Source organism: Melospiza georgiana, chromosome 24, assembly GCF_028018845.1.
Source record: "Melospiza georgiana isolate bMelGeo1 chromosome 24, bMelGeo1.pri, whole genome shotgun sequence".
Taxonomy (NCBI): Eukaryota; Metazoa; Chordata; class Aves; order Passeriformes; family Passerellidae; genus Melospiza; species Melospiza georgiana.
The window spans coordinates 7,149,117-7,163,226 of record NC_080453.1 but is presented as its reverse complement, the minus strand read 5'-3'; the positions used below and the strand labels follow the sequence as shown (position 1 = coordinate 7,163,226).

Below are 14,110 nucleotides of genomic sequence, written 5' to 3'. Positions count from 1 at the left end.
GGGGAAGGATGAAAGTTTGACAAGAAGGTCTCACAGATATGTGTGCTTGGCAGAAGGATTTTTTTTTAATGTAGAATCTGAAGAAGGAATAGAAATTAAAGCAAGTTTTGATAGAGAAGAAAAGAATTGCTGAGCCAGTCTCACTGGATAACCAAGGAGGCAAAGGGTTGTTAGTTAGAAGGGGTTTTTATGGATAAACCCACCCCAAACAAAAAGATATTTTTACCAAGCAGAAAGAGAGCACAGGCAAACAAGCCTGCCAATCTTGCAAGTAGAAAAAAGGTCTCAGAATCTTCCACTGCAAGAAAACTAAAAAACAACTTCTAGCTTAAACTGTAATGTACTGACTTTTAGTGACTGGAGAACAGGAACATGAATATGGTAACTACAGTAGTTATGATGGGCTATAGATAAAAGTTAAGGTATAGATTGGTTCTGCTGCATTGAGATGCTCAACAAAGAAAAGTACAGAACGCATTGTTACCAAAAGAAAAGTATAGAATGCATTGTAACCTAAACCCAGGGTCTCCAGGGCTGCCTGCAGCTGGAGCTGACAGCTGTGGGCACAGCTCTGTCACCCACCACCCTGGACTGCTGTTATTTCTTGGTTACAATAAACTGCATTTTGAGGAGACTCCTGGAGTCCCACAGCCCTCACTCAGGCTCTTACTGAACCCCACTACAGTTATGACTGCAAATGTTCCCCCAGACCCTGCACACTCTGCAGGAACAGGAATTTCTGCAGGTTCCTCCCAGATGTGTCAATAAATTGGAATTTGTTGTTCCTCCCAGCGATGCCTGTGGAAATGTGGGCTCTGCAAGGCTCTGGGAGTTTTTTCCTCTGCATGCACAGCCTCAAACAAACATTTTTCTCAAGCAAATAAACCCAGCATCACTGAAATGTTTTGTTTGAACAGGGAAGAGACCAGAGGATGACAGAATTCCCTGCCCACAACAGGTGGGAAGGGAAGCCCAGGGGTTGGAAGAGCCTGAGAAACCCCAGCATTGCTCAGCACATTTACAAATGAGGAATCTCTGCTGGTAGAAACATCCCATTCTGTCCCCTTGGGCTTTTCTGAACATCTCTGGAAGGAAAAAAAAAGAAAAAAAATATGATTTTCTAAGCTGACCACTTCCATTTGGAGTGTAAATTCAGCAGGTCTCACTGGGAAAACAGAATTAGGGAGCTACAACGACCGACTCACAGGGAGACTGGAAATGTGTTTTCCTTGGATCTGAGTACAAGCCCGAAGCTTCAAATCAGGGAATTTGCAAGTGATTTATGATTCTCACATTAAAGGGGTGCTGCAAATTACTGGCAGATGAAACAGCTGGGGGAAGCCACGTGGTTCTGTGGTTGCCCACTCTGGGGATGTCACAGAACAAGAGCCTGACACAAAGAGGTGCAGAGCCTCTCCCAAATCCCACAGCAATCTCAGAGCCACAAACAACCCCAAGAATTCAAATTGCAGTCAGGTCTGTGCTGAGTTTCTGAGCCCAGCACAGTGGGAAGGCAATCAGGAAGGGAACCTGATTGGAGCGACCTGGGAACAATGCCACAATCACAGGGCACAAAGGGAACTGGGCAAAGAATGTTCTGGAATAACCACAGGGCTCCACAGCATCCCACAGCAGCTGGGAACTTGGGGGAAGAGGATTTGGGAAGGATCTGGTCTGGGGTAATGAGCTCAAGAGAAGGGGAAGTCCTGGATAGGAAGCAAATATTGATGTCCCTCATCAAGGAAGAGAAAACTGTGCAGCCACCAAATATAATTATTATAATTATATTGTTATAATATTGTATATTATGTTATAAATATAACTATATACAGTATATATATTATTTATTATTTTATATATTATATTATATTATATTATATTATATTATATTATATTATATTATATTATATTATATTATATTATATTATATTATATTATATTATATTATATTATATTATATTATATATATTACATATTATATTATATAATATATGTTATTCTATAATTTTATATAATATATTCTATATTATATATCTTATATAATATATTCTATAGTGTATCTTTTATATTGTATCTTTTATATTCTATATTTTATATTCTATATTCTATATATTATATGTAACATTATAATATATAATGTTATAATATAGATAACATTTTATATTATGTTAGAACAATATATATAATATATATAACCATATATATAATATATATTATATATTTATATAATATATATATTATATATTATGTAACAATAATGTAACATTATATATTATAGATAACATTATAAATTATATTATTATATATATTGTATCTCATGATTAATTATAATTATATAATGAATATAAGAATTATAATGATACAATTACAATCTACAGCTCTCAGGTTTCACAGAAAATTCCCCCACAGTGGTTCCTGCTGAAAGCCAGGAGCTGGGAAAATTCCAGTGGACAAGGAGGAAAGTTCCAACTGAAAAAAGGGAAGTTTAAGTTATAAATAAGGAAAAAATCCTGCCCTGTGAGGGTTGAGAGGCTCTGGCACAGGTGAAGCTGTGGCTGCCCCTGGATCCCTGAAATGTCCAAAGCCAGGTTGGACAGCCTGGGACAGTGGAAGGTCCCTGCCCATGGCAGAGGATGGAATGAGATGGAATTGAAGTTCCCTTCCAACCCAACCCATTGCAGGATTCTAAAAACCAAATTATTCCAGAGAAGCTGAAATAGCAAAGATTTGGAAACAGGCTCTGATTTTAGCAAACAAAGCAAAGTCATGGCACTGAGAGATGACAACAGCCCTGGATGTCTAAATTAAGGCACTGAAAGCCATTTAATATTCACGTCCTCATCACAAACACGAAAGGCAAATTCCCTAATATCCAGTAAAGCTGTTTATTAGCAAATGCCTCATTGGATTAGGGCTGCTCTTATTCTATTAGGGAACCTTCACACCACATTAAATTGCAAGACAAGAGGGTGTTTGCCAGCACATGATGAACACAACATTAACCCCTTCCCAGGAAATCCTGGGATGGTCTGGGTTGGGAAGGACCACAAATGAATGGGGGATGCTCAAAAATAGAAGTTTGGGAGGGGAAAGCAGCAAAGAAATCGAGTTGTCCCTTCTTTTCCCCTTGCTCACAGCTCATTTTGGGTGAGCTGTGATGAGTGACACATGGCCATCCATCTTCAGGGCTGCACCTCAGTGATGAATGGAGAACATTTGGAGAGCAGGCAGGAAAAAAAAGCAAAATTGATGGCCATGAGAAAGTGAAAAAAGAGAGAAAGAGGGAGAAAAGAGTAACCCAGTGTTAGGGAACAGTTAAGAGTTTAATGAGGTGAGATTGATGCAGTAATAAAAATAACACCTGGGGTCTCCTGAGGTGGAAGGGTCCCACAAGGATCAGGGGACACCCCAACAATCCCCCCCGTGCATCAGAGCATTGTCCAAACACTGAAATTGGTGAACAAGGAGATGAGACATGAAACAGCCCAAAGGAGCCAGCTCCAGGTTTGGAAATTACCAATTACTAATTATTAATTAATTATTAATTAGAACTAAACTAATTAGAAATTATTAATTACTAATCCAGAAGTGTCCAAGGGAAGAAAGCAAATGTCCAAGGGAAGAAATCAAGTATCCACCATGCAGGAGTTCATCCTTCACTTTGCTGAGCCCTCTCCAAGTGCTTTCAGACCTTTAGAAATCCCCCTCTTTATTTGCCCCCTTTATTCCTAATTCCTAATTATTAATTAGAAATTATTAATTACTAATCCAGAAATGCCCATGGGAAAAAAAGCAAATGTCCAAGGGAAGAAAACAAAGGTCCACCATGCAAGAGTTCATCTTTGCCCTCTCTAAGTGCTTTCAAACCTTTAGAAATCCCTCTCTTTATTTGCCCCCTTTATTCCTAATTCCTAATTATTAATTAGAAGTAAAACAAATTAGAAATTATTAATTACTAATCCAGAAATGTACAAGGGAAGAAAGTAAATGCCCACCATGCAAGAGTTCTGTCACTTTGCTGAGCCCTCTCTAAGTGCTTTCAGACCTTTAGAAATCCCCTTAATTTGCCCCCTTTATTCCCCTTTCCTGCCCTAAATACACTCCATTTCCTGAGCTCAGAGCTGGAACATTCCCAGGTGGATTTTGCTGCTGGTTCCACCCCCAGCTCACGTTCACCTGCCCAAACTCACCTGAATTTCACCAGGGAGGCAGAGGGGGAACATTTTCTGCCTCCTCACCCTCCCTTAGTGCAGATCCCCAGCTCACACTTGGGAGGTTCCTTTCTCCTACTTTTATTTACAACCAGAATATTCCAGTGAGGATTTCAGAGCAGCATTAACTTCTCACCACACAAAGTTTCCTGAGCTGGATTTTACCCCCAAATTTTCCACCTTTCCATTATCCCCAAAGCAAAGCACTGAACCTCCTGATTAAACCACCCAGGTCCCATAATTAAAGTGATTCTCAAGCACAGTTGCCAAATGAGGAGATGATTTATTTGCATAACTGAAATAATCTACATAAAGAGCTGATTTCCACCAGGGTGCAGCTCAGATGTTCCACTCGGGTCAGACAAGACACTGAGGTCAATGGATTTGTCCTGAACTCGAGGGCTTTGAAGGAAAATCCATTTCCAGGGCTGCAGAATCCTGGCTTCAGAATTCCAGGGATTCAGAGCCTGGATGCTGCCACAGCAACACAGCAAAATCAGCCTCCCACAAAATTTTCTTTTACACTGGGAGCCTCACTGGAGAAACCATGGGGAGTTTTCCTATAGTGGATTTGTCTTTCCAAACCAGCTCTGGGAGGTAAAACCAGCACTGGGAAAGAAAAGAAACAATGGGAAGGATTCCACTCCATTGATGAATGGAAAAAGAGATTTGATTTTACAAATAAACTTTAGGTTTGCTGAGAAATGAACACTGAAAGGTGAAAGAAACAACGGGGAAGAAAAACCCCTAAATTCTGTAAGAACTAAAAATTCAAAGGGAGGGTTGTACATTAGAGGGGAATCTTTGGGATCGGGTGTTGTGGGAAGTCTGAACCTCTCAAGTACCTCAGAAATGGGAGAAAAACCCCTAAATTCCATCAGAATTAAATATTCAAAGGGAGGGTTGTACATTAGAGTTGAATCTTTGGGATCAGGAGTTCTGGGAAGTCTGAACCTCTCAAGTACCTCAGAAATGGGGAAAGAGAGAAGGGAAATGCAGCTGGGAAATTGGGATAAAAAGGAGGCCGCATCCTTTAAAAATGTGAGAAATCCCAGGGGAATGCCCCATGGCCTCTGCCTTGATTGGAATAAAGTTCCAGGACTCCTCTGTCTCCTTTTTGGACACAAACCTCTGGTGTTTGTGGATTAATTCTCCTAGCACTCCTAAACTGGATTATTGAACACTTCTTACCGCAATGAGATCCAGCAATGGGAGGGAATGCAGCCCTGTCCTGCTGCTGGATGCACTGGGGGTTAAGGACCAGCCCAGATGTTTTGGGAAAACCCACAAAGGCTTTGGCCGAGCTGTCACTGAACCCCACAATCCATCCTCCCATCCAGGAGTCTCCTCTGGACTGAGGGAAGCTCTGTGCACATTAACTCTGCTTCCCTCCTGCTCCATTTCCTAATTAACTCCTCTGGATGTCTGGGACGAGCCTGGCTAAATCATTACTGTCAGGAGTTCAGAGAAACATTTCAAGCCTTATCAAGAGCTAAGAAATCAAAACAACTGTAAGAACTGCTCATGGAGAAACACTCCCAGTTTACTGCAGCATCAACAATCCAAGGGCAGATTTAATCCCAGTGGCAGGAAGGGGGGAAATGTTGATAAACATCACTGTAATGAACAACTGTACCTCGTTCTCAGATTGCCCTGCTCAGGCAGCCCATCGTAGATGGATAATACATCAAAATCTTCCTCTAATGCAAAGGACTGGAAAACGAGCTGTATCCTGTTCTGCTCCTCAGCAGTGATTGTCCACGTGCAGTTTGCATAATTGGGGTATCCATAGGGAAAGCCTGGGCTCTGTATTGTCCCGTTTGGGCCCTGCAATGTGTGACTGCAGTTCTGGGCTGCCAAGAGAAAAAAAAAAAACACAAAAAAGGCACAAAGTCAGAGGTGAGCATTGAATGTTGTCAGCATCCCAACGGAGCACACAGGGCTCTTCCCACTAGGAGAAATAGAGAAGAGGAAAATCTGAGGATGGAGTTTTGGCCTCCTCCCTGCAGGGATGTGGAGCCCAAACCCCCAGGCACACCCTGGGCTCTGCTGCCCACAGAGCACAGCTGTGAGCACAGCTGGATTATTCACAGCTGCAGCCTGGCCCTGGGGACAGCTCCTTCCTCAGGCACCCTTCCCCAGCCCAGCACAACACCCAGAGCTCTCCCATCACACCCTGGCCATTTGGGATTGCACCCTGCCAGGTGCCAGGCCCTGCTGGGGCACAGCACAGGGACAGTGACAGAGCAGTGTCCCCTTCTCACCCAATTCCAGAGACAATGCCACAGCTGGTTCTCTCCTTCTCCCCCAGTTCCAGGGACAATGTCAGAGCTGACTGTCCCCTTCTCTCCCAGTTCCAGGGACAATGCCAGAGCTGATTCTCTCCTTCTCCCCCATTTCCACCTGGCCACAGGCAGAAGAAGGGCTGAGTGTGCAGGCAGCGCCACATCCCTCCCTCACCCTGAGAAAGCAGAAGGGACCCCAAGGAGTGCCAGGCTGAGCCACCAAGGTAGCCTCAAACCTGTGAAATCACCTGCATGGCCAAAGGTCAGCCACAAACCTGTCCTGACTCCAAAAACAGCAGGACACAGTGCAAGGTTTGACCAAATAAACCATCCTGTGTAAGGTGCCCTCCAACCCTTCCTGGGAATGGCTCACTGGAACAAAAAACAGCAGCAGCAGCACTCACACCCCTGTCAGACCTGATGGGGGCACACAGGGCAGAAATCACTGGCCAGACCCTGCCTTGGGGGACTGCTGGTTCCTCTCAGGTTTGTGCTCCTCATTCTGCCTCAACACACAGAAAATCTTCAGTCAGTACCTCTGAGGAGCTGCTGCAAAGCTGCAGAGAACAAAACCCCCCTCATGTAACACCAGAGAAACACCTCAAACCTCCCTGAAATCCATTCCCCTCCTCTCACACCAGTGAAACACCTCAAACCTCCCTGAAATCCATTCCCTCCTGTAATAGCAGTGAAACACCTCAAACCTCCCTCCAATCCATTTCCCTCCTGTAACACCAGTGAAACACCTCAAACCTCATCCAATCCATTCCCCTCCTCTCACACCAGTGAAACACCTCAAACCTCCCTCCTGTAACACCAGTGAAACACCTCAAACCTCCCTCCAATCCATTCCTCCGGAGGCACAAAAAACTCGCTCCAAACTGCTCCAATCCTCATTGCTTTAGTGGACTAATTCCTCCACACAAAGCCAAATTCCAGACAGCTGAAGGGTCAATCCCATGGCCCAAAATCTGAGTTTCACCTTTATCCCCTGAGCTGCTGCTCCAGCTTTTCCCACCCATGCTGCATTGTTTACCCTGCTGATGGGGACAACACAGGCTTTCAAGTCGAAATGCATTAGAGTAGAAATTACTTCTTTGATTTCTCCTTGCTTTTTTTTTTTTTCCTTCTTTTTTTCTCAAAGGCATTTGCACTTCTGAGTGCCAAGCAGCTACAGGTACAGAGCTGCAGAGTGGTGCTCATTAAAGGCAATTATAATTAGATTGACCTACTTTGGGTGCAAAAAACGCTCCTGTGGAACTTCTCCCTGCAAGACAGAGTTTTATGAATCTGAGACAGCCCATCCTATTTACTACCCAGGGAATCTTTTTGTAGCACGTTTATTGGATCAATGAGAGGCAGGACAGCCCCACAATCCACCAGGGATTAAAGTGAGGGAGGCACAGGATTCCTTGTCTGGAGTATTTTGCATTTCTGTAGCACCTGGCTTTTTGTCACTACACAAGAGACGAATCCGCCTCCCTCCTCCACTTGGGCTCCATTTCTTTTGGGGAGTTCACTGGAAAAGCTCAGTGCCAGAAAGCTGCACAGGAGTGGGAATATTCCTGTGATCACACAGGAGTCAAATGAAGCCCAGTTTGGTTTAAGAACCAAAAATCCACCAGCTCTGTTCTCCAATTCAGTCGAATCCTTTCTCCAACCTCAGCCACGCTCAATAAGCAGCAGGGGGATATTGAACTGTCCCTCCTGCTCATTTTTATTTTAATCATAAGTTCATCAGAACAATTTAAGGCAAATGGGAAATTAAAGAGGCTGTATCTCTCAATTTCCTGATGGTGTAAAAGCTACCAAGGCTGCACAAAGCTCAGGAAATAAATTCAAGGTCACAGACACCATGTTCCAAACACTTCCAAGGTCATAGGGAAGCTCCAAAACCAACAAACTCAGCCCATCCTTCCCCAGCCAGTGCCTGTGCCACAAATGGACATAAATCTATCTGAAAGAACAAATAAATAATAGAAAAATAAGGCAGAGTTTTATGATGTATCCAATCAATCTACTGAAATATTTGCATGTTCACGACGTTGACCCAGAGGTGCTCTGGGCACAGATAAAAGAAAATTGCTTATTGCAAACAAAGCACAGCTTTGCAAAAGCTGCCAAACTGGGCAGTAATATATTCTGTAATAGCTGTAATAGCAGAGGACTTCATTTATATTGGACATTGCTGGAAAAAGTCATCAGGCAGGGAAAGAAATCCGGGAAGCTGAGGGAATTTATGTGTTCTATCATTTGCTTCCAGGTCTGAGTTAGTTCAGCTCATCCTTGACTGACAAAACCTTATCTGAAATTCAAAATTTCTCCTGTGAAGATTGCAGAAACAACTCCCTTTATCCCTTTGGCCCAGGAGCACAAACAAGCAGAAAGATATGAAAGGGCAGCGCCGGTGCCTGTGCTGTGCAAGTTCCAGGTGGATTTGGGGTTGACAGAGGACAAAATTCTCCCAAAATTTCTGGCACTTTCTTCCCATCCCAAAGTCTGACAGGAGGAACCTTCAATTCCTCCCCCAGAGATGGGAATGCTGCATCATCATCCCCCACAATCTGAGGGGTGCTCCTGGGGGTGTTCCAGCTCCTCATCCCTTCTCCATGGGCTGACATTCCAGAGGGTGGGACCCCCTGGGCTCATCACAGGGATGGGTTTGTGGGCATTTGTCCCATTTGGGAGGGAGGAGAACCAGAGCTGAGGCCAGGCTGGGCTCTGCCAGCACCTCCTCTCAATTCTGGAGAGTGCTTTGCTGGGAGTGGGGCCCTGAAATGAATCCCTCAGCTCTGCTTTGGGGCAGGAACTGCAGACAAGGACGAGGGGTCACTGAGGGCATCAGCATTGAGGGGATCATCATTTAGGGGATCATCACTTAGGGAATCATAATTTAGGGGATCATCATTGAGGGCATCATCATTTAGGGAATCATAATTTAAGGGATCATCATTTAGGGGATCAACGTTTAGGGGATCATCATTTAGGGCATCATCATTTAGGGCATCCTTATTTAGGGGATCACCATTTAGGGGGTCATGATATAGGGCATCAACATTTAAGGCATCATCATTTAGGGGGATCACCATTTACAGAATCATCATTTAGAGAATCATCATTTAGGTGACCATCATTTCAGGCATTGTCATTTAGGAGATCAACATTTAGAGGATTATCATTTAGGGCATCATCATTTAGAGGATCATCATTGAGGGCATCATCATTTAGGGGATCATCATTTAGAGCATCATTATTTAGGATATCATAATTTAGGGAATCATCATTTAAGCCATCATCATTTAGGGGATCATCACTGAGGGAATCATCCTTTAGGGGATCATCATTTAAGGGGATCACCATTTAGGGAATCATCACTGAGGGAATCATCATTTAGGGGATCATCATTTAAGGGCATCACCATTTAGGGGATCGCCATTTAGGGGGTCATCATTTAGGGGATCATGATTTAGGGCATCATCATTTAGGAGATCATCATGTAGGGGATCACCACTTAGGTGATCATAATTTACAGCATCACCATTTAGGGAATCATCATTTAGAGAATCACCATTTAGAGGATCATCATTTAGGAGATCATCATTTAAGGAATCATCATTTAGGGGATCATCATATAGGGGATCTCCATTTAGAGAATCATCATTTAGAGCATCATCATTTAGGAGATCATCTTTAGGGCATCATCATTTAGGGGATCACCATTTAGGGGATCATCATTCAGGATCTTCACGGGATCATTTAGGCTGGAATGCACCTCCAGACCCATTGAATCCTTTAAGGAAACCCACAGCACTTTGCGTTTCTTTAGCTGGGACACCACCACTGTAATTCACCGCTGGTGACTCCATTTCTCCATTTTTTCACACATTGGTTCAACCAAATCTCCACTTCCAAGAGTTCTTTTGTGCAACAGGCACTCTCTGAACAACCCCCAGGCTAACTGGCTTCACCCTGGGCTCCTCACCAGGGAAATTATGGAATATTTACTCTGCACTACCCTCACAGAAGAACTGCAGTTTGTAACACAGAGTTTAATCCACATGGTAAAAAACTTAACGTGACCAGACACTGCAGTGAAAAATAAATATCAGCAGAGCAGAGGAGAGCTCCAAACCCCCCAGGCTTCAGTGTGGGGCTGCCATGCAGAGAAAGGAAGGGTGGCAGGAGCAGGAACCACATCCTTGTGCTCCAGAGCAGAGTTCTTTTGACAGGACAAGCTCCAGGAGTGGAGGCAGAGGCTCGGGGGAGGTTTTATTTCCACTGTAAATCCAAAGCCATCTCGACACATGAGCCAGCACCGTTCTGGTGCCAGTCACTGCAGATTTGGAGGGGCCCTGAAGCAGCTCCAGAGCTCAGCTCAGTGTCCCAGAGGTGGCAGTGTGACAGCCACTGCACCCTGACCAAACCCACCGGGAGAAACAGGAGATTCAGCCATGGTAGAACACTCACTCACAGCAACAGGATTTTTGTAATTCCTTTCAAATAAGCAACACAAACGAGCTGCCCTGGCGGCTGCTCCCTCCCAGCCCTGCCTGACAGGGAATTCCAGCAGCTCCAGACTGAGATAAACCTGAACATCCAAAATGTGTCACTACAAACCTCCCCCTCTGCCAGGAGGTAAACAACAACAACAACAACAAATAAAGGCGTTTTCTGATGTGACAAGTGCAAAGGAAAACAGTGGGGAAAAATCATCTTCCACCTACTTGCAATTCCTTAAACTTCAATCCCAGGCCAGATCCAGGGGGGTGTAGAGCAAGGAAGAATTGTAGCTGTTGGTTTACACCATGTTATTATCCAGGCAGTGCTTGAGAGAGAGGGAGACTGAATTTATCTCTGAAGTGCTTCCTGAAATACAAGTCGCTGCACTTTGTTCCTCGGCAGAAACAAAATCTAATTTAGCAAACGCTGATGCATGGTCACTGCACCATTCAGCGGGAACAAATATCAAATCATGCACAGTGCCTTGCTCTCAGCAGCATCATTTATGGAGGATCCATGGCTGCCTCCTCCCTAATGCAGCAGTTTGGGGTTTTGCCATTTGCTGTAGTTACTGTTACTCACACAGAAATGCTGTTATTCCCTGTTGTTCTACAGCCCATTCCACAACCACAGGCACATAAAAAAAACCTTTCCCCAGCAAAACTGAAATGCACAGGCAAACACTGAAACACCAGGGGCAAGCCCTGCTTGTCCAGCAGCCCCTCCAAGGTTTGCTCACCTCACCCCTGTCACAGACATCTTTTATGGAAAATCCTTTATTTAGGATTTTTCCTCCTGAGAAGCTGTGAGGCCTCAGGAACAAAATGTAAACATTGATTATCTGCTGCTGTGGAATGCAACAGGTGCATCTGGGATTGGTCTCATGTGGTTGTTTCTAATTAATGGCCAATCACAGTCAGAGAGTCCCAGCCACAAACCTTTGTTATCATTCCTTCTTATTCTTTTCTTAGCCAGCCTTCTGATGAAATCCTTTCTTCTATTCTTTTAGTATAGTTTTAATAGAATATATATCATAAAATAATCAATCAAGCCTTCTGAAACATGGAGTCGGATCCTTGTCTCTTCCCTCATCCTCAGACCCCTGTGAACTCCATCACACACCCCAATGCTCAGAGCTCTCCAAACCCACCCACACCAACCCCTCACTGTCTGCACTGCCTCCTAAATAGGAAAAACGTTCCTGTGGCCATTGTTTAGTGCTGTGCATCATTTACCAGTGTCAGGACATTCCTCTGGCTGCCCTGGGTGATTCCAGACCCTGGCAGGGGGCTCAGAGCCATTGGCAGGGAGTCACAAACACCTCTGCCTTCAATTTTAGCCCATGGAAACAATTACCAACTTTGTGTGAAGATTTACAAGCCACAAGAGTTTGAGTAGAATGATAGCAGAGTGAAAGATAAAGAAAGAGAATTTACTGCTCCATTATCAGAAGAAATGAACTTCTTCCTGCCTCACTCAGCCCTGAAGATGCTGTCAGGATTCAGAGGAAGAAGCTGACACTGACCAGACAGAATCCTGTGTTTGAATGGAATTTATGCATCATGGATGAGGTGTATGAATATGCAACAGGCTGTTGCTTTTAAGGGTTAATCCTCTGTTAAAGTGAGTCCTTTTTTGGGCTTATTTTGCCCAGAAAGGGTACCTGGACTGTCCAAAACTCTTTGTTTTTATTGTCCCATATTGTCCTAAATCCTAACTGTCCAAATTTTTATTACTCTAATTACAGTCCTATTTTTATAACTTTAATTCCTACTTTTATAACTTTAATTCCTATTTTTATAACTTTTATTCCCATTTTTATAATTTTATTACTTTTAAAATTTTTTTAAAAACAAGTGCTTGGCGCTTTTCACGCCTGCAAATCTGATTCCTCCACGCTTGATCAATGGGAGCCTTGCTGCCCTCAGGATTCACCTTCTCCGAGCTGGAGCTTAACCTCCAGCCTCCTATCAAAGCCTGCCGGGTAATAAATAATGCAGAGTCATTCCATTAACTGTAACTTCATCAAAAGCCCGTGGATCCAAGAGCATCATCAAGGGGATGATTTCCATCTCAGATAGAGCCTGAGCACGGGGAGTGATGAGCTGGGCAATGCAAGGGCACAAAAAAAAGTGCATTTCAGCTGAATTCACCTCTGCCAAGCCCAGAAGCACCACCGTGATTTTTTTACGATTTTCTAAGCCTTCTGATGTTTACATTCTTGTAACGAATTTTCTCACGCACTCCCTTCCTTTCCCAATCAAAAATGTTGTCCTGGACAGTTATGAAAATTTCCTACACATTTGGGATTCCACAGAAGCCCCAACTGAGCCACCACACACCTGAAAACCACACAGGGAAATTGAGTTTTCCTCCCTGCCAGGAGGAGGGGAGGTTGGATATTAGGAAAATAACCTGATTTTCCTAATTAGGAGGAGGTTCAAGCTGGATATGAGGAAAAATTTCTTTCAAAAGTCCAGGGAAAATTTGAGGAAAAAACCCCTGAGCTTTCTGCAGGCAAACCAGCAAATTCCTCTGTGCTGGACCCACCTAAGCACAGGTGTGTCTGTGCTGTGACAAAAGTGAATTTATTTGGTGCCTTTGGCATGAGAACAAGGGACATTGGTTCTGTCAGGCCCACTGATTTCCACAGAGCTGAAGGAGTTCAGACATTCACAGCCCAAAAACCCCAAGCAAACAAAAAACCTGAGCGCCCCGGGAAGAACAACGCTTGAAAAATCAAATTAAGCAGCCCCAGTTGATAAGACTTTAAACACAATGCCAGGTTTCTGCCCTCTCCACTTCTCAGCAAATCCATTTCTTGGTACACATGTTCCACATTTCAAGTCTGGCCCCTGTGGCACTGCAGCAGCTTCAGATTCAGGTGAAATCCTGGAGCTGTGTCACACAATTCACCCCACACCCCGAGCACAAAAAAACCAAAAAATTCATCCACAAACACCAGAGATTTATGCCCAAAAAGGAGACAGAAGAGTCCTGGAACTTTATTCCAAGCAAGGCAGAGGCCATGGAGGATTCCCCTGGGGTCTCTCAGATTTTTGGAGGACGCAGCCTCCTTTTTATCCCAATTTCCCAGCTGCATTTCCCTTCTCT

General features: G+C 43.9%; 1 protein-coding gene across 2 annotated transcripts in view; it reads right to left on the bottom strand.

Moving 5' to 3' along the window:
* The window catches only part of CSMD2 (CUB and Sushi multiple domains 2), a 256,066-nt gene that overhangs the window by 225,097 nt on the left and 16,859 nt on the right, over positions 1-14,110 (bottom strand). For both annotated transcript variants that reach the window (XM_058040469.1, XM_058040468.1), the window contains one exon: positions 5,848-6,064. In XM_058040469.1, coding sequence (XP_057896452.1) covers positions 5,848-6,064 — 217 coding nt within the window. The remainder of the gene's footprint in view (positions 1-5,847; positions 6,065-14,110) is intronic.